General features: G+C 35.8%; 1 protein-coding gene across 27 annotated transcripts in view; it reads right to left on the bottom strand.

Annotated features, from left to right (window-relative positions):
• Positions 1-21,656, bottom strand: part of EPB41L2 (erythrocyte membrane protein band 4.1 like 2) — a 227,733-nt gene that overhangs the window by 30,396 nt on the left and 175,681 nt on the right. For 9 of the 27 annotated variants that reach the window (XM_060190456.1, XM_060190454.1, XM_060190461.1 and 6 more), the window contains 6 exons: positions 17,785-17,957; positions 12,421-12,593; positions 8,082-8,144; positions 5,912-6,058; positions 4,191-4,292; positions 1,071-1,235 (listed from right to left, as the gene is read on the bottom strand). In XM_060190456.1, coding sequence (XP_060046439.1) covers positions 1,071-1,235; positions 4,191-4,292; positions 5,912-6,058; positions 8,082-8,144; positions 12,421-12,593; positions 17,785-17,957 — 823 coding nt within the window. Of the gene's footprint in view, positions 1-1,070; positions 1,236-4,190; positions 4,293-5,911; positions 6,059-8,081; positions 8,145-9,591; positions 11,161-12,420; positions 12,594-17,784; positions 17,958-21,656 lie in introns of those variants that run through there. The other 18 variants (XM_060190469.1, XM_060190478.1, XM_060190471.1 and 15 more) reach the window with 8 other exon arrangements.

Below are 21,656 nucleotides of genomic sequence, written 5' to 3'. Positions count from 1 at the left end.
GCTTTCTATGCCACAGTGTTGGTATCCACAGGACTTGCATCCAAGTGGTATAGGTTTGATTACTCAGCACAACAAAGCCAGAGCTGAGTGGTACTCTGTTAAGAAAAGGTAGTAGAGAGAGTATCCCCATTAACTCAGGAAAGTATTTCCACGCTGAATGAATAAAATCACTGCACTTCTGAACCTTCTGGGCAGAAATAAACCTTGTGCAGTTGCTAACACACTGATTGGATTGGAGCTGCTTCCTATAGCAGATCTAATGGGTCACAGTTCTCAGCAGTTCCTATCAACATATACTTGCTCTCTCATTTGCACTGTTATTCTTAAAGTACAGGCAAGGGCATGTTTCCACTGCTCAAAATACCATGAAAAATAGATTACAGAAAAGGAGAGAAAATCTTTCTGTGTTGCTGAAAACCAGAGGCTTTAAATATTAAACTCAAAAGCTCTCAGTTTATTTTGATCAACAGATGACATTACACTGTAACCACTATATATAAACATTTAAAAAATATTGTGTTCAAAACATTTCTAAAACAGACATGTCATCATTACTACATGTCAGTATTACTTAATCTTAAATGGTTGAGTGAATTCTGCCTAAGTTCAGGAAAATCTGTAGGGCCATTCCAAAAATAAAAAAAATATTTCACTAAGTATTGCAGGTATCTTACATTTTTCATGCAGATAGATTTTTTTTTAAATCCATTGGGTAATACCTAAAAGACATTTCGGTTTTAAAAGTTTTTAATTCTGCAAAGCATATGTATCTTCTTCTTGGTGAAGGGTTAATTTCCACATAAAAACTTAAGACTCTGGGTCTTAAAAGTTTAACTGATTTTCTGAATTTAGGCAGACAGGTTGAGGGGTAACAAAAGGAGGAGGAAAAACATCCAATATTCATCTTTTCCTCATGTCTGAGTTCAGCTGTTCTTTCTTGAATGTTTCTCCAACAAAGAGTTAAGATTACTAATGTGGACACTGAAGGGAAGGGTTCGTGAATGTTCAAAAACTGAAAAATCACTCTCACGTGTGGTTTTTAAAAACAGGGGAAACAAAGTAAAATGCACCTCAGACGACTGTGAGGAGGGCCAGGAAGAAAGTTTTTCAGGTACATTATAGTTCACAACAGTGCCCTCTGCTGTCCAAGTGGTGGCTGAGGTGAAGGTGGCTTTCAAGTTAGCAGAAAAGCCATTCTCACTAAACAAAATTGATGTTATCTCCTCTTCTAGGCTCTAGACAGGTCAGGAAAAAAAAAGGAAGAGCAAAGAATTAACAATAAGTCTGCACAGCAGCGACCTACTGAAAGAAAGGAAAGGTTACACAAGAAAGAACCATAGAAAAGCATAATTTGAAAGAAAGGTGAGGGTTGGCAGTTTGCTTGAATGTCAGCTTTCTACCTTGCTTTGAGAATCTTTGACAGTTCTAACCTACAGACATTAGCTAAAACCCCTCAATTTTTTTCACACAGCCTGCCCAACCATTATACACTATTTATCCAACAGTATACTTTTGCTGTAACTCCTCCGGGAGTTTTTTTCCGCACAGCATGACCTCTGCAGCAGACCCTAATTTGCAATGTTCTTTTCTGTTAAAGTTTGAGCAACTACCTCCTTGCTTCCAAGCCCTTCAGTACATACTCTAGGAACTGTTAATTTTGTCATCTCTCTGTGGCCCATGGAACATGCCATATTTTGAGTTCTTTCCCTAACCATTTCAACTCTTCCCTTCTCCCTAACACTTTGTCTATGTATCAAACACTCTGACAGCAACCCATAGAAATGCTCTCAGAAATGCTAAGCACATGTCTTAGGACTAAGAAACAGCATTTTCTCTCAACAGGAAACAGGTAAAAAAATTTTGGGGTGGGGAAGAGCTAAACATTACTCAGAGGTAATGTTTCAGTGAGCAATGGGAAAATCATGTATCCCTGAAAACCTATTAAGGCAGATTTAGTATCTTCAGACTTCTAGTTCTTAAATGATGGTCTCTAACTTGCTTGAAGGCACAGTAGGGAAACTCAGGGCTGGCTCCTTGTGCTTAGAATGCCTTTAGTAAAGACGCTCCATGTCAGAAGGAAAAATATGTTCTCATAAACTCCACTGCTCTGAGATCTTACAGGTAAGTAAGTAAATTAATTAAAGAAGAAATGAGTACATGAATGACATTTCTAGCATGCCCCTTGTGCTAAGTATGCTGAGAGGCATGAAGAGAAACAACAATGAGATGAAGTAAATGGGCACATGCAGTATGTCTCCTGGACTAGTCTCCACAGTTATAACAGCCCAAGAGAGCAGCTGGGTAGTCGTGGGGGTATCCTTTTCACTAAGAGATCACTGGACAATTTAATTATGTGCATGTGCTACACATCTATTCAATAATGTATCTTCAAAAACGCCTTAAGTGTATAATCTATGTAATTCCACTAGATTATTTTTTACATAATTCTCACAAGATGTGAGGATAAACAATCGGTTTATTTACCTGTCAAAACTCATATTATTTTATTTCAGATTTTTAGTTCTACTTTCAAAACTGTTCATGTCTAAACTGAGGCTATTTTGAAAGCCTGGTATATTTACTTATAGTCTACAGGTCTGATTAGCCCTAGCACCACATGAGAAGTGCTATGTTACTAGAGGAAGTTCTGGTTCTGTAGTATCTTTCCCTTTCTGTCTCTCTATCTAAATGGAAAAGCAGCCTGGAATGGAGAAATTAGGCATGTTTGAATTTCTGGCTCTGCATTTTTTTTAAATGATGAATTTAAAAATAATAAATTTTGCATGTCACTTTAATTGTACTTCTATAACAATATACTGTTACGCATGCCTAAATGATAACATGCAGAATTTTAAATATTGCATCCAAATTCCAAAATTTCCTGTTACAAGTGTTTAAAAACTTCCATTGGCATTAGCTTTATATTTCTCACATATAACATCTGGAAGCATTTCATCTCAAGTAGACTTCTAATTCCTTTAGGTAAGGTTTCATCTTCCCTTTTTATGCCATTTCCCTACCCCATTATATGCTATGAAGACTAACACTCTGTATTGACTTAAATAATTAGACTTTATGGGAGAAAAATTTTTTCTTTATTAATGACCATTTCTCTGCATTACACCCCCCCCCCTGAGATTTCATTCCTCACCCAGCAACAGAGGGATGTCAATCAGATACCTGGAATTAAGTTACTACCTTGCTTAAAACTTCTCAACAGTTCCTCATCAACTCCTATAAAACAAATGCAAGCTGATAATTACAGTCTTTAAGACCATGATAGGATCTGGCATCTGCTCTCCTTGACTTCTTTCCAAGTTGTCATCATTCGGTATCTTAAATCAGCCCTGCCTTGCAGCTGTTACATCTCTTCTTCTTATACACAGAAAAATCTTCACCTGTCTGCCTTCTTGTCAGTCAGGTCAACTAAAATACCATCTCTTTCTGAGTAAAGCATAAGTAAAGCAGCTCTTAATTACCGTCTACCATGATATTATATTTTACTTTCTTAACATTTGTTTTAGTAACACAAATTTTCTACTTACTTGCCCACTGTCTATCTAGACTGTAAATATTCTAATCTCAACAGATAAACTTCACAGAGTTGATAGCTAACCTTCTGGCTAGCTGCCAAGCAAAGTCAGTAGAAAGAGATGACAGTGTAAAAAGAAACAGAAAGCAAACTTCCTCAGTAATAGCAGGTATGTCACCTATGCAGGAGCAGAAGGTCTATGAAAGACCATTATAGTATTCCAAAACATCTTAGAAAAGTGAAAATTCAGACGTTTTCAAATGTAATTCATACACTAATATACTAACTCACAAATAATTTATTTTTAATGTCACTAGGATAAATGTGTTCTATAAAAAGTGGTTTTTCACACAAAGTGATAGCTTCCCAACTCCCTGACATGTACATCAAAACATGAGGCTGTTTCCACCTAAATAGTTCTGCATTTCAAACTGTGGGTTTTCCATTAAAGTATACTTTTGCAACATGTTTAGGAACAGAGTCACTAAGTGATCCTCTTTCTAGACATGGAGAACTAACTTTATAAAAAACTCAAAAATTATATCAAAAATATTTTAGGTAAAGTACAAAAAGTAGTGTATTGGCTGTGGACAGAAATACAAGGAAAAGGAAAAAAAAAAAAAAAGCAAGAGTAGATCCAAGGATGCAAGGTGAACACCTTGTCTGCTTCCTGGGCTTTTTCTTCAACTGTCCGTGATGATGCCATCAGATACTTCTCCTTCATGGACAAAACATCCTTGAAAAGATGATCTCCTTTTCTCTATTGTTTTAAACAGTAGACATAGTCAACAAGTAAGACAAGTGCATCACATCTACAGCAAACAAACATAAATAACTGTGCGGATCAGCAAAACAAACCAGACAAAGCAGCACATAAAGGGAGAACAAAGTCTTAACATATCAGATACCATTTCTCCAGAAAACACAGTATTCTGTAGTCAACTGCTGAAATATAAACATTATCTTCAGAAAATCCAGTTAAGAATTTAAGTTGTATACAACTTCATATGACCCCCATCATGGTGTTAAAAAAAATTGACATTTTCAAATGTTCTGTTTTTCAGTTCAACAATTGTTTTTTGTTCATCCGTTCTTGAAAAGCTACTTTTGGGGCCAGGCGGTGGCACACCTGTTTGAGTGCATGCACAGGGACCTGGGTTCCAGCCCTCAGTTCCCACCTGCAAGGGGAAAGCTTTGAAAGTGGTGAAGCAGTGCTGCTGGTGCCTCTCTGCCTCTCTCCCTCTCTATCACCTTCTTCCCTCTCAATTTTGTCTCTACCCAATAAATAAATAAAGATGTTTTTTTTTAAAAAGCCACTTTCCTCACAATGTCACAACCATAGTGACATAACAGCTTTGCTTTTTATGAAAAGGTGAATTAAAATAACATGAGTCAAAAGTCTGTGATTTGATAACATTCAAGTCATACTAGATGCTAAACTTGTTCATGCTCCCAGAGGGCTAGAGAATGGGAAAGCTATCATGGGAGGGTGTGGGTTATGGGGATTGGGTGGTGGGAATTGTGTGGAGTTGTACCCCTCCTACCTTATGTTTTTGTTCATTAATCCTTTCTTAATAAAAAATTTAAAAAAAAAAGAAAGGATGGTAAGGAAAATGGGAAAGATGAAATTTTCAGTAACACCTTTATATATTTTGAAAAAGTATATATTAAGCAGAGTATAATTATTATCTCCTCAAATCCAAAGAACTTCTTAGTTGATAATAGGAGAAATTTGGAAGGACCATGAAAGTACAGCTGTAGACAGGAATGAATGGAGAAATATTCTGAGATTATATTATTAAGGCAATGATATACTGTTATTGAGAAGAAAAATGACAGAAATATGTATGAGTCTGGAGAAAAATCTATGGTTGAAAATATTTTTAAAACACTATATTTCCTTATGAGGAAGTCTCAGTAAGGAAAGTTTTGTGATACAACACTTCATAAGTTTTCAACAGGGCTCATCTGTCTTCAAAGTTAAGATTAACTCATTTTCTTCAAAGCAAATACTTTAATTCATTCTAAACACAGTCAATAGGCCTACATTCCTTTCATTAATAAGTAGATTTTCTTACTTCAGAAGTCTGTGTCTAAAATTTATTAAATACCATTAAATGTCAGCTTCTAAGTGACCTTCCATCACAATTTGTTACAAATGTATTTGAAAAAAATAGTGAAATTCATACAATTTACCTAAGCACTAAATCCATCAGTAGTACTTGTTAATAAATATTTAGTATTTAAGAAGTTGTTAGTACATTAAAAATTAAGTGGGATCATTTTCCAATTCTGAGAATCAATGTAATAAATTAGAAATCTAGGTTTTATTTAATAGCTACAATGAGACATATAGCCAACAAATAGCTAGTGACATACCCCATGTGTCTGTAGAGACAGAGGTGTGATACGTCGTTTTTCCCATTCATTGGGGCGCGGCTCAGGTGTGGACTCCATGAAATTGCGCTTGAGTTCACTAATGCTAGCCTGATGTTTCAGTATGTCCTCCTGGGCCTTATCCAGATCCTAGCAATATGTAACGTAATAAAGGAGGGAAAATCCAAAAGGAAAAAAACCCAGTAGGACAAAAATAAATAAATAAAAAATAAGACAAAGCAAACATATAATAATAAAAAAAAAGAAAAAGAAAAAAAAACAACAACATAGTAAAGCAAGAAAAATGCCAAGTCTCAAAAGCCATAAATCAACTCTGAGTATCTTTAATGAATTCATCCAAATTTAAGAAGCCACTGTACAATTTTTTTATTCACATTTTAAGGTGTTTAAATTTTTTGTCTGTTAGATTAAGGAATTATTTACATTATTAGAAGGAGGCCGGGGAATAATCAAGGTGGCTAATAACTCTCCTAATATTTGGATTTAAAATTCAGTCTGTGACTTTATACTGCAGATTTACCTTTCTGAGTAGAGTTACTATTAAAATTACATTCTGTGTGCATAGTAAATCAACTGAAAATAGAAAAAAAATAAGTTGAGAAGTACATTTGCCTGATAGGAAGACCAGCTCAAGATCATCCAAAATGTAAAATGAGTTCTTTTCTTTTCTTTGTATCTTTTATTTCGTTTTCTAGGAAATTCTAATGGTGAATTTAATCCTTAAGAGACAAAATAGCAACTTCCAGAGAGTGCTGCTATTTGAACTGTCAGATAAATGTACTAAACCACTGGTTTCCTGCACTGGCCAGGTACGAATGGGGGTGGGAGTGGAGGTCTAGTCACGCAGGATGTCAAATACTACCTTCTATAGATAAATAAAATATGGGGGAAAAAAACCTATCAGGTCAATTTTCATTGAAGTAAGCCCTGATATACTATGGTATTTGTAACCTATTTTAGACTGTCCCTGAAAAACACTTTCTGTAGATATAAAAGGTACTTTGTCACCAGGAAAAGATTCTAAATGAATTTTAAATGTTTTCTTACATTTCAACAACCATAGAGTCATTTATGGATTACAGCTTCCATTTCACTCCCCCAAAACAAGTCATGCATCTGATAAAATTAGGTATTCCATATTCATGCACAAACACAGTAGCTCATATATGAGCTTCTATAGCCATTTGCAAAAACTCATGAAAACCAAAATATCTTTGCATTGGCATAGGAAAATATATGATTGTGGCTTGAGATTAGGCACATTTCTTGCATTTGTTCAAAGCAATGTTATGTATTACATTTTAGAGCAGTTTAGTAAGTTACGCAAAAAAAATATATATATATATATATATACATTTCAAAAAGTTCTAAAAGCTGCCAAAAGCAACCAAACAAATTAGTCAGATTACTGAGAATTGCAGTTTTCCACAGAATGTATTGCAACATACTAGCCTAAAGTCAGAAAGGACAACCCTGTTCTCATGTGACACGGGAAATATATTTTACATCTCTAGTCAGGTAGCTAGCTTTTTAGTTTTTCTTTCTTTCATACACTCTATTTTTTAAATCAATCCCATTAATTAACATACTACCAAACAAAATACTCTTGTGGACCACGCTACTAAATACATGATTTTTAGTGACTTTACCCACTCACCCCCAAACTATGGCCACTGTTTGTTTAAAAGTCAAGCAATTTAAGGCCATGTCAACAAATATCTGTTCTGGTGAATGTATATTAAAGATAAGATTCAGTTAATGCAAATTCTTTTTTTTTTTTTGACAATGTTTCCTTTTTAAATTAATTCAAATTCTAGGCACTAGAAATAACCAATTAAGAAAAAAATATAGGTTTATTTATAGACTAGACTAACTTCAATATTAATGGATAAAATAATTACTGATTTGATAAACAACTTTTTTTTTTCCCAGTTGCCACTTAGAGAACCTCTGGTAGGCATGTTCCTTCCTAAGCCACTTTAAAAGAACAAAGTCATACTGGGTACATGCACTCCCAAGCTGAAACTTCCCACATGCATTTCATGCACCGTGCTTGAAGAAAGTTGCCAGCCAGCGTTGCGTGACCTCCCGTCCTCAGCAACCTGGCAGCCATTAGGACAGTTGTTTTTTTTTTCGCTTAAGTTATACAAACCTCCAACATTAAATTGCTATGTCTGACATAAATATTATCCCCTTCTACTCTCAAGGTACTTTTCTGTGAAATTAAATCACACAGGGGAAAGGCAAATAAACATAAGTGCATCAGTCAGCAAGCACCAGAAATGACCTGAGTTGGATAGTTTAAGACATTAAGATAAAAGAAGAATAAAAATATTAAGAACCTAAAGCCTCAACAGCAAAATTAAAAAATGAACCCTGTAAGTGCAACATCCCATACACAATAATCATGGCGGGCAGCAGCCATCAGGTATTTAACTTAGGGGGAAAATATCCACCTATCCTCTAGTTGTGTTTCCTTTTCTTTCATCTTCACCTGACGTGTTACACAGCAAATGGCCACCAGAGAGAAGGGAACTATTATTAGTTGAAACTCTACCATCAGTACAAAGAAGTTGTGTTTAAACTTAAAAGGGTGAACCAGCATTACCAACCTTTATTGTTTGGCCCTCAGAAAATGTAGGATATTAAGCCACTTTCGTCTTTCTTCACCTACAGTGTTGTACAGATAGATGATGGAAATGGTCCTTTGCAAAGAAGGAATGGAGAATGGAAGCTTCACTCTTTCTCAATCCCTAGAATACATGCTACTGACACTTTTGGATGTATATATTTTTAATCAGGCATAAAATGTAAGAGTGTAAAAATGGCATAATTCAATCTGCTCTAATTTGGAGTGTCTAGTCAAACAAAGATGAGGACAAAGTAAAAAGTTGTCAAATCTGGCATTCGTTTTATATCTGGAATAAATGTTTGCCCTATTGTTCAGTTATTTAACAGGTATTTTTCTTTTGGGGAAATTAGTTTCTTTCAATACTTTAATGTTAAAAAAGTACATATTTAAAATATATTTATAGACATTTTAATATAGATTCTTTCATAAATTCTTTAAACAGAGTAACTTTATAGTTGAACAATTTTTAGGTTCTTTTTTTCAGTTTTTTTTCAGTTTTAGTTTCTAATGATTCAAAAAAATATATCTGTATGTTTGAAACTAGCATAAATAAATGCTGACTATTGACTCAAGGAGAGTAATGGCAAGAAGGAAAAATACTGATTTTTTTCATACCAAAGCAAAATAGCTTAACTTTTACATGTTAATTCATAGCAGGATCATCTGACAGTCTTAAACATATGATCAAATTATTGTTGCATGATCATATGTTCTTGTTTTTCTTTATTGGAATGATATTGTTAAATCTGAGAATTCAGATTTTTTTAAAAAAAATTTTAAATCATTCAAATACTTTTAAGGGGTAAGGTGGTTGCTCAGAGTGTCATTCTTATCACGAGTGAAAAACAAAACAGTTATTCAGCAACGCATTCAGAATGAATCATCTTTTGACTCCTTGGTCAACACTAATTCTCTATAATGTCAATCTTTGGCATTCTTGAGGTGAGATAACATTCAAGAATTGTGATTTCTCACATAATACCTAATCATAGCATTACTTTTACTCTTTCCCTTTAGATTTGCTCTACACCTTATGATTTATCCTGTGAATTGACAATGCCCACAGTATATGTGGCATTAAGTCACCAGGTCACACTTGGCACAATATACTACACATTAACACTAATAAGTAGTGCAAAAGTGAGTGTGTAGAGTAAAAAAAAAAAAAATCCCCACACCAGATACCTAATTTTAAATACAAGATTAAAGAAAGAGGTCTGGCCATATAGTTATGTGGTTTAAAAGTTCAGTCATTTTTTCATTCATTTATTAAATAAAAAATAACAATCATTTCCTCTTTAGAAAATTGCTGATAGTGATTCTCTTACATAAGTATTTGATTTAGAGTTAAAAAAAAATCTGAAAATCATCTGGTCCGTACATGCTACAGTAATACGGAGATAAAGAGTTTTTGAAAATAGACCTACAAATGTCTAAAGTAAAAGTTACAGATATATCCTCATAAATTCAAGAACTGAAATTGGGTTTTAATAAGAGACCTAACAATGCTAAAAGGTGTTCTTCTCATATACACATCAATTACATTAGTATTCACTATATCCTAAGTGATATGTATAGTTTACATCTTAAAAGAACAGTTACTAATATCTGTGCAAAAGAGAAACAGCCTGTATTGTTACGAGGAATAGAGGGCCTCCTGACTCCTTTAAAAAAAATAAAACTCAATATAGTGTAGATTATCTATATTGATAAAATAATTCTGACTAATGTCAGAACGTGTGGACCTGGACAATGGCTACCAATGGAAGGGAATTGGTTACACTTAATTCTCATGCACTAAAATGTTATGTGTAAAAAGATGTAGATCATATTAATTTGGAGGTAATCAGTGATAAAAATTTATGCGCATGTTTACACTCTACATTAGGAAGGGTCCAAGATGAAGAGTAATTTTAGTGACCCCACAAATTGAAACTTATGAAGGAGTGCCAGCAACAGCTTCCTCTTCCTCAGTTTTGTCGTTCAAGTCACAGTCATAAGACACGTGAAAGGAAATGGCCTTAGCCTCCAGATAGCAGAGGGATAGAGCCAGAGGAAGGGAAAAGATGAGAGAAAAAGGCACTGACTGAGAAGCAGAGAGAAGTAGCCCAAAGATGAGGATGAGGGAGGGAAGGAATGACGGGGAGCTGATGGGAACATAGTGCTGGATATCAGTAGGGAGGAAGGAGACCCAGACCTTGGGGAGACTGGGAAAAGCAAGATACCCATCTTCATCAAGAAGTGATGGGAAGCTGGAAGGTAAGCATCTACAGAAACTGAAGGAAAAGTACCTAAACTCAGAATCATCATGGACAGCTTCTTTTAGTGACACCCTGTGAGTGGGAGGGCACTTGGGTGGAGGAGAGGCTCTATCCAGATCTAAGACTGAATCAGATCTAAGACAGAAGTTGTCCTCCTGCTCTAAAGGTTCCCCTGTGGAAAGGAGTGCTATGCTATCTAGAGTGTTTTCATCAGCCTCCCCAAAGGGGTCTTCTTCTGAAATGTCTGAAAGCAAATCCAGTTCAGGGATTGGCAAAAGGTTTGAGGAATGAGAGGAAACACAGCAAATGAGTGGTGATGGTGGACACATGGTAAAGGGCTATTCTCAAGAGGAAATGTGTGATTGAAGGTGAGGTAACAAAAAAGATACAACCAGGAAAAAAAAAGCAAGAAAGAAAGAGAAGAAATGGATGTTAGTGAGAACTTTTACTCTGAAATAGGAACAGTATTAACATAATGTAGCAAGAACATAAACTAAAAAGTTAACTTTCTTAGTTGCATAATTATAAAAAAAATAATACTTTTCAGCAGCTAAAGGATACCTTACCGGATACAATTTCAGTTATTTTAATCTATGTAATTTTCAATCAGCTAAATTTTAAACAAATTACTAGTTATTTAATAAAGGGATGTGGCTGATAATATACATGCTACCTGAAGTCTTGGTCCTTGTGTCATAAGACAAGGCCTACACGGTTCACAAGCCCTCTTGAACATTGAGCAATGAAAGTTTTCAGTGCAGGACTTCCTGAGGCACTGCCAGCTATTCCATCTAGAAAGTCTTTATACACGCATGGTGCATTCTTTAAATTTTTCAGAGCTAAGATTTAGAAAACACCTTAAGTCCATAGGATGATTGTTTCTTTTTTCATATTTACTTCCAATGTCACCTATTTAAAGAAACTACTTTGTGCCATGTAGAATAGAGATTGAAGGGTTCAAAGCCACTTCAAATTAGTCTCTAAGTGGCTCAACTTACCCAAGGCAACATTAAAGAGCAATGATAGATTTGAAAACAAAATTAGCCTACTTCATCATTCACTATGGTACACGTATTCAGTAAGGATAAGAGCAATGCATCATCACCTCACACATCATTTTCAAAATATGCTGAGATTAAGAATATCCTTGTAATAAATTATGTTACTAGTGAATAATAACGTTTCATACTCTATGATCATTTCAAAAATTCAAATCAAGAGATTTAAAATACTAAAGGGAGGTGTTACATTGTAATATTTACCTGCAAAAAACTAAAAATAAATTTTAAACAACCAACTATTTTTACAGTTTGGGGATATAATTAAAGAGTTATTATGCAGATAATAAAAAAGACCAGTAAATTACTTACTTTCATTAATATAATTCATGTTGATGTACTTTGCTTTGAATAACCAAAGATTAGAGACCTTGTTCAAACTAGCAAGAGCCTATACATATTTGAAAATTGAGATATTATATCAACAGAGAACATCAAATGAGTAATTTTGAATATGTGAGGTTGGAAACAACACATGCAACCAACACTCTCTAGTTTAAGTGTGCTTACAAAATTACACATTTTACTAGTTGACCATACCTTTCCTTCAATGAGTTGCACCTGTGGACCTTTAGTTGGAATTCTGGCATCCCTTCTGCCATCCCCATCTTGTATAATGGCAATGCTGACCACTCCTGGGCCATATGCTGAAACCTGCCCACCTGGGCCAGGACGATCCTTCATAAGACTCTCATCCACAACACCGACTGTATCTAGTGGAGAGTGATAACTTGAACTAGGATGATTAAATACCAAAATATAATGGTATTTTCTCCCTTAAAATTTGAACAGACAGATAGTATGTAGACAATATTTAAAAAAAAACAACTGCTGAGGCGCTAAAAATTTCAACATATAAACTCATTTTTAAACTTTTAACAAAAGTGTTCTACTCTCAAAATAGAAATTTCTGAACAACAGAACTCTGATCCTGATATTGGCCAGTAGGAGGAGCTCTAAGACAAGCTGAAATACCTGCAATGGCCTGTAACTCATGTCAAGAGTTACAATGAAAGCATTATTTTAATTTCCTAAGGGCTCCATACTCGTGCCTAAACTTATTTCTTTTTTATTTATTTATTTTTATTTATTTATCCCCTTTTGTTGCCCTTGTTGTTTTCCTGTAGTTATTGATGCCGTTGTGGTTGGATAGGACAGAGAGAAATGGAGAGGGGGAGTAAGACAGAGATGGGGAGAGAAAGACACCTGCAGACCTGCTTCACCGCCTGTGAAATGAATCCCCTGCAGGTGGGGAGCTGGTGGCTCGAACCAGGATCCTCATGCCAGTCATTGCGCTTCACATCATGCCCGCTGTGCTACCGCCTGACTCCCAAAACTTATTTCTAAACTCTGTCACTGATGACAAAATACTTCCTGGCTAAAAATATTTTATTCATATATATATTATATATTATATTCTTGAATATATTTTCTAAAAGTGACCAGTTCTTCCTTCTCTATGTTAAAACACAAAGGTCCTTTTAGGACCTTTAAAGCACTTGGGATTTGGTGTATTGCACTGGTTAAAGAGCACACATTACCATGCACAAGAACCTAGGTTCAAGCTTTCAGTTTCCACCTGTAGGAAGATTCACAAGCAATGAAGCAGTGCTGCAGGAGTCTCTGTCTCTCTTTTTACCTCCCCCTCTCTCAATTTCTCTCTCTCTCAAAATAAATAAATAAAAACAAAGGGGAAAAAATGACTGCCAGAAGAGGCAGATTCTTTTTTTAAATATTTTTTATCTTTATTTATTTGATAGAGACAGCCAGAAATTGAGAAGAATGGGGAGACCGAGAAAAGAGACATCTGCAACACAGCAGATGGAGACCAAGGGCTCGAACACGGGTCCTTGCGTACTGTAACATGTGCATTCAACCAGGTGCGCCACCACCCGATCCCTGGAGAGGTAGATTCTTTATACAGGTACCAAGCCCCAGAAATAATCTTAGTGGTAAGCAAACAAGCAAGCAAAAAAACCTTTATTGTCCTTAGACACTGTTACTTTTGAAATTCTACACCAAATTATATTAAACATTAACATTAACTCATTTACTTTTCCATTTTTTTAATTTTTGAGATGATTTTTTAATAAGTTTTCCTTCAATAGTACACAGTTATAAGTAACTTTCAGGAATTCACTGTTTCTGTCTACAAATATACCTCAGTTGGTAAACCTCTTAGAGGACTGCTATGCTTCCTTGTTTTGTTTTCCAATTTCACAATCTTCCTGTCTTTAAAATAGCTATTATAGTTTGGTTTTAATTTTAATATTTGATTGTAGATATCACATTTGTTTTTTTCTAACAGCTAAGAAATTTTAATTTTATATAGTTAAATTAATTTTCCCTCACTTAAAAAGTAAACCAACAACAACAAAAAAGACAGTGCAAAACATATCTACTAAATAGAGGATGGCTGGGGGAAAGAATGGCTCTGTACCAGGTAACAATCTAACTTTATTTGGGGGAAGAAAAAAGAACATGAGCTCTAATCAAAATAGTTCTTAGCTGTCGGGTCATATACTGGTATGCAAAGCCTCCTATTTTTCACAGCAGCACAATAATCCTTTTGATAACTTGCCCATCTGATGAGTTACAGTGCCCAAGACACAAAACAAAAAATAATGGATTACTGTGCAATGTTTGTTGCTTTCACTTACAAAAATCATTGTTTTCAGATACAGAACAACTATAACCCTCTGCACCAACTGCTTAAACAAGATGGTCAGTTTCCGTGAGCACAATTAATATATTTTAAAGAAAATGCAGTGATTTACTAGTCCTTTTAAAGTCTGTAATTCATAATTCGTGAGTTTGAAAGTCTCAAAGGATTAAAGTGTCCTGGAAAGAGAAATAATTTTTTTTTTTTAGATATCAAACAACACTGACTACATTTACTGGGCACTTGAATAAATTCTCTGTGGCAAGTGACAAGACGTGTGAAGTAGTTGTATGAGCCAGCACAGTTTTTGATTTACTTAAAAAAAAAAAAAAAAGGCTTTTAGAGACCATAAAATTGCCAAGGAACTGACCTCATCATCTGTGGTCAGAATTCAAAGGCATCATGTTGAATGAGCCAAGCCAGAAAGACAAAAACCAATACTAAATGATCTCACTCATGGGTGTATCTTGGACTGGGTGTGGCATATAACACCAAAGCAAAGGACTATGGGAAACGGGAAAGAGGGGATGGGACAAAGGGACAATGGGGTCCTAGTATGTCTCCTAGACACCAATCAAGGGGAGCTGAGGGGTTGTGCCCATGTGTTAACACCTATACTATATACCATTAGCCTTCCCCAATAATTTTTTAAATGCCTTGCTGATAAGTGAACAGATAGCAAAAATTTTTAGCACCTTAAAATTTTAAAGTACTACATTTGGAAATGCAGATATTTATTTGAATAAAAGTTAATGGTACCCTTGCATAAATTTATGTGTGGTCTCATAAAACTATATGGGAGATTCTCTAGAATCAAGATTTAATCTCTGTATTTACCTACAAAAATCCCAACTAATGATTCTTGGGCAGTGTTTCCTTGAATCTGTTTTCTAAGTTTCTTCCAGGAAGATAAAGACCAAGGCAAAAAGGTGTAAAGCTTTCACTACAAAGAAAGTACTTTTATCTTTTAGTTAACTGGCCTTTTTTAGTTGGTTATCAGAAATAGAAAATACTAAGGTCAGGCGGTGGTGTGCCTGGTTAAGAGCACACACTAAAATAGAAATTATTCTAAAAGGAGCCAGGTGGTGGTGAACTTGGTGAAGTACACACATTATAATGTGCAAGGACTCAGGTTCAAGTCCCTGGTCCCCACCTATAGGGGGAAAGTTTCATGAGTGATAAAGTACAGCTCCAGGTTATCTGTCTCTCTCCCTTTCTATCTGCCTTTCCCCATCTCAATTTTTCTCTGTCTCTACCAGTAGTAATTTCTAAAAAATAAAATAAAATGAAGAAATTACTCACATTTCCAATAGCTGTCTTTATAGCATGCCACAAAAAAGTTTTTTGATAAATAGTAGAAAAACATTAATTTTTTGCCAATTAAAAAAAATTTCTGTTGGTGATTTAATATTGATTAACAAGCCTGCAAGATTAAAAGGATAATAATTCCATATAGTTTCCATCACCAGAGTTCACTGTTTCATTCCCTCCATTAGAAACTTTCCTATTCTTTATCCCTTTGGGAGTACAAACCAAAAATTTTTATGGGGTGCAGAAGCTGGGAGGTCTGGCTTCTGTCATTGCTTCTCCACTGGACACAGGCATTGGCAGGTTGATCAGTATTCCCAGCCTGTTCCTATCTTTTCCCAGTGGGGTAGGGCTCTGGAGAGGTGAGACTCTGTTGTATGTTTTTGTTTGTTTGTTATTTAAATCTTTATTTATTTGATAGAGACAGCCAGAAATTGAAAGGAAGGGGGAGATAGAGAGAGAAGGAGAGGGGGTCAGGCAGTAGTGCAGAGGGCTAAGCATACATGGGGCTAAGCGTACATGGGGCAAAGCTCAGGGTAAGGATCCCGGTTCGAGCCCCTGGTTCCCCACCTGCAGGGGTGTCGCTTCACAAGCGGTGAAGCAGGTCTGCAGGTGTCTATCTTTCTCTCCTCCTCTCTGTATTCCCCCCCTCTCCATTTTTTCTGTCCTATCCAACAATGACGACATCGATGGCAACAATAACAATAACAACAATAGCAAGGGCAACAAAATGGGAAAAATGGCCTCCAGGAGCAGTGGATTCTATCTTGCTCTCTGTCTATCATTCCTTTTTTTTATATTGTTGTAGTTATTATTGTTGTTATTATTGATGTTATCACTGTTAGATAGGACAGAGAGAAATGGAGAGAGGAGGGGAAAACATACAACAGAGTCTCGTGTCTCCAGAGATACCCCCCCAAAAAACAGGAATAATATTACTTCTTGTAGAAAGCCATCCACATGAATTACTTTCTATGAGGTAGAAAGAAAAGAAAGTCCTCTGGAAAACATTTTAATATAAAAGTAACCTCAGTTCTTTCATTAAAAAACTATTAACCCAACGTTAGACTGGGTAAGATTCATACATAAAGTGGTAAGATTCATACACAGAAAAAAGCAACGTCAATACAACATATTTCCACGTATAATGTAGATGATACTACAAGTATGTAGCTGACTAGGATTCTAACTGAACTAAGCGAATCCATACTTCTATCCCCTTGTGTAAAGGAACATATTAAATTGTCTTTCTTTTTGTTAAACATTATACCTAAAGAAATTCACTGTTATAAATGGTTTCCTATATGATAAATTTCAACAAGTTTTTCTTAAAAAAAGCTACTGACACAAAAGTTGCTGGATTTTTGTTTGTTTGCTTGTTGCTGGTTATTACTAGGGCTTTACCACTCAGCATCAATTTTTTTTAGACTGACAGAGAGAGACAGAGACAGAGCGAGCAGTGGGGCCAGGGTAGCCCTGGGCTGTATGTATGGCAAAGTGCCACACACACCCAGGTGTGCTATCTTGCTGCTCCAGATTTATACAATGACTGTCAAGTTCTTTTAAATAAAAATTCATGTTACATTATATTGGAAAAAAAAACAAACTTGGAATTATTATTTTTTTAATCCATTAATAAGTCAAAGAAAGAAAGCCACACAAAACAGAAAATAATCCCATCATGCCAGTAAGAAATAAGTTCGACCACATCTCATCAATGAGGATTTTTAACTAACACACATAGTATAAAGAAAACTTGGGTTTAGAATGACAGCTTCAACACACTACAAAATTATTAACATAAACAACAACATGCTACTTACTTAGAAAAATTACTATACTACTTGGGTATTTCTGGCGACTCCACTGATTAAATCACTATCTTCTGATTAAGAGAAAGATTAGAATCCAATAATCACTATAAATGTGTTTACCTCCATCTAGAGTCCTGGAGGCCCGTTTGCTAGAGGTGCGCTCAAAGTGTGGTGCTGGCCTATCAATGAGGGTGCTTGCCTGGCGGGTCTGGGCTTGAGTACGGCCACTGTAGCGGAATTTAGACCCCAAAGTCAAGAACTTGGCTTTTGGTGGCTGCTCTGGAGACACAAGTCTAATGGCGGGGGGGAGGGGGAACAAAATCAGACTATTTTTAAGCTTGAAAACTATGCATTTTAGTATCTCATTTATTAAGTACGATTGTTTGAACAAAAAAAAAAAACATTGCCTACGTTTCTAATAAAAAATAAAATTATTTGTAAATCTCCTACATACACAACTTTAGGAAAGCGACGAGATGACTAAAGCAGTATTTACGCATCATGAATAATATGCTTGATTCAACCTGAGCAAAAGAGCAACTGTTCCCAGTGTACATCAAAGGTTATTTATTTGTATCAGTCTAAATTGTTTTTATAAACACATATGTTTAAATTCTTGCTTTTAGCTATACATGCCAAAGAGCAATCCATTAACATTAGTAATTCTTAATATTTATATCTATTTCTCCTGGGAAAGAACATCTAACTCGAGAATCTGTTCAACCAAGTAAGTGATGGTTTCTCATGAAAAACACTATGTACAGTGGATCTGTAGAGATGACTAACATTCTTTCTTGCCAGCACTGCTCTACTGCTAAATTCTGGGTCCATAATGAATAAACTCAGATACTTCCAGGCTTATGCAGATGCATGTTTTTACAGTAAACAAGCCAATTTTGTCTGGTATATAACAGAAAATGTCATTTTTATTGTCTGATCAAGAACTGGGAAATTTTTTTAATCAAAAAGTAATCATGGTGTTCTTGTAGAGCTTATTAAGCAAGACAACTTTAGCTGACAACGTCAGGATATAGAGAAAGAGGGAAAAAAAATTCCCTCCTTCATTATCCAAAGAGGCACATTTTCTTTAAAAATTATTAACATTTCAAGTTTTTCTGGACATTCTGCTAATTTTTAAAATCTCTTTAATAAGAAAAAAAAGATCAAGTAAAGGATATTAAATCTACATTAATAATACAAGAAGAGATCCATCATTAACTGAAGATGTTCAACAGTCTTAACCCATAATACACATTAGAATTAAATTGATGAAAGAATAACTAATACACCATGGCTCTCGACCATTAATCTGTACATGGAAAATTATCAGAAGTGTTTCATGAAGACTTTTTTTCCCCTGCCAACACATCTTTAAACGCAGGGGTGACGTTAAGGAAAGATAGTCCAATAATGGATAATGACCAGTGCCTCAACTATACTCTGGAAGAAGTTGTATATTCTTCAATTAGATGAAAGAAACATTATGAACTTAGATCAGAAAAGAGATCTCACCTGTACTGAATTCTCACTCTTTCTCTAATAACAGAAGAAAGAGGCACAGAAGAAAAAAATACCTAAGCACACTTAACCATGAGTAGCAGCAGTAGGAAAGGAATGTGTCACTTACGCACTTATGATGGGTTTGCTATAGTAGTTTTCTTGCCTACTAATTCAGATAAATACTATCTAAGAATGCTCTGTAAGCAAGTAGTAGTTCATTCTCTTTGAAAAACATGTTGGCAAAACCGTTACTTATTCTCATCATTGTATGTTCAATAGTTATGGGAAGATGAAACAGAGGAGGAAAAAGAGACATTTCTAGAGAATATCTCGAAGGAGAAGCATGTCCTCATGACCCAAAACAAAGTCCCTCCCTTAGATTTTTTAATTATGTAAAAGAAATCAAATTATTCTACTGGTTAGCATCTGAAGAAATATCCTGGGGGGGGGTGAGCGGTGGCACACCCAATTAAACACACATATTACTAAGTAAAAGAAACCAGGTCTGACCCCTGCTTCCTACCTGCAAGGTGTTTGCTTCACAAGTAGTGAAGCAGGTCTGCAGGTGTCTGTCTCTCCCCCTCTATCTTTCCACTTTCTCTCAATTTCTGTCTAATCAAACCAAAAAAGGGGAAAAAATGGCCAACATGAGCCTCATCAATAACCCTAGTGGAAAAAAATTAATTACTTGATTGATCAATTAATTAATTAAAAAAGAAAGGAAGGTAGATAGGCCCCGGTATGCTTTTTGGTAGGAATATATAAGGGCACAGAAACTAGAAAAAAATAGTATGAAGTTTCTCAAAGAATTAAAAATAAAACTACTACACAGTGCATCAACACCTCTTTCTGGGTGTTTATTCAAAATAATTAGAAGCAGGATCTTAAAGAGAAGTTAAAATTCCCATATTCACTACAGGACATTTCAGAATACCTAAAATATAGAAGCAATCTAAACAATCATTCACATATGATTAGATTAAGTGTGGTATACACTTATAGTGAAGTGTGATTAAACCTTTTGAAAAAGAAGGGAATTCTACAATATAGGAAAAATTGTTCCAGGTCGCTGATTGTCAGAGAAATGCAAATAAAGACAACATTGAGATACCACCTCACCTGTGAGAATGGCATACATCAAAAAGGACAGCAGCAACAAATGCTGGAGAGACTGTGGGGACAGAGAAACTTTTCTGCACTGCCGGTGGGAATGTAAATTGGTCCAGCCTCTGTGGAGAGGAGTCTGGAGAACTCTCACAAGGCTAGACATGGACCTTCCATATGACTCAGTAATCCCTCTCCTAGGAATATGGAGTCCATAATACCCAATCAAAAAGAAATGTGTACACCTATGTTCATAGCAGCAAAATTCATAATAGCTAAAACCTGGAAGCAACCCAGGTGCCCAACAACAGATGAGTGGCTGGGAAAGTTGTGGTATATATACACAATGGAATACTATGCAGCTATTACGAACAATGAACCCACCTTCTCAGACCTATCTTGGATGGAGCTAGAAGGAATTATGTTAAGTGAGCTAAGTCAGAAAGATAAAGATGAGTATGGAATGATCCCATTCATCAACAGAAGTTGAGAAAGAAGAACAGAAAAGAAAACTAAAAGCAGGATTTGACTAAATTTGGAGTAGGTACCAAAGTAAAAGCCCTTGGGGTGAGGGTGAGAGTGGGTGTTCAGCTTCATGGGGGGATGGGATGGGACAGTCTTTTGGTGGTGAGAATGGTGTTTATGAACACTCCTATTAATTTGTAGTCATATATATCACGATTTAATTAATATGAGAAGGGAAAATTGATAGAATGTCTCTAACTTTTTAAATGACAGACTGAGTCTTTTTAATACATAGGCTGAGTCTTTGATATGTTGACTCTCTTAAAAGCTTAGACCAGGGAGAACAGAAGCAACTGGTGGCACAGCTATATATAAATAATGTCAAAGGACATTAATTATGGTGATATTGTGTATGATACAGCAAATCCTAACAAAGGGATATTTCAAAGTTAACCCAATTGCCAAATAATGGGATTATAGCAATAAATATCTATTGTCTTCTTAAACCCTAAGACAGCAGGAACCTCCCACTTCCTTTATAGAACCTACATTTCCCCCAGTTCTGGAACCTTTAGGGTGGGGCTCACTTTCCTGCATGCTTCTCTCAATTCATACCAAATGATACTGTATCCGCCGATCCCAACCTAATCAATGCAAGGAGTACCACCTCAGCATGCTTCAGTTCAGACTGTGTCCAGAGACATCAGGCATGGAATGTCAACCCTTCAGCCTCATTAACTGGTTTCCAGATGCTAGCATGATGCCGACCAGACTTCCCTGGACAGACAACCCAACCAATGTGTCCTGGAGCTTTGCTTCCCCAGAGCCATTCCCCACTAGGGAAAGAGTGAGACAGGCTGGGAGAATGGATTGACCTGTCAACGCCCATGTTCAGTGGGGAAGCAATTACAGAAGCCAGACCT

Source organism: Erinaceus europaeus, chromosome 4, assembly GCF_950295315.1.
Source record: "Erinaceus europaeus chromosome 4, mEriEur2.1, whole genome shotgun sequence".
NCBI classification, from domain to species: Eukaryota; Metazoa; Chordata; class Mammalia; order Eulipotyphla; family Erinaceidae; genus Erinaceus; species Erinaceus europaeus.
Note: the sequence above shows the minus strand (reverse complement) of the source record. Positions and strands in the feature narration are given on the sequence as shown.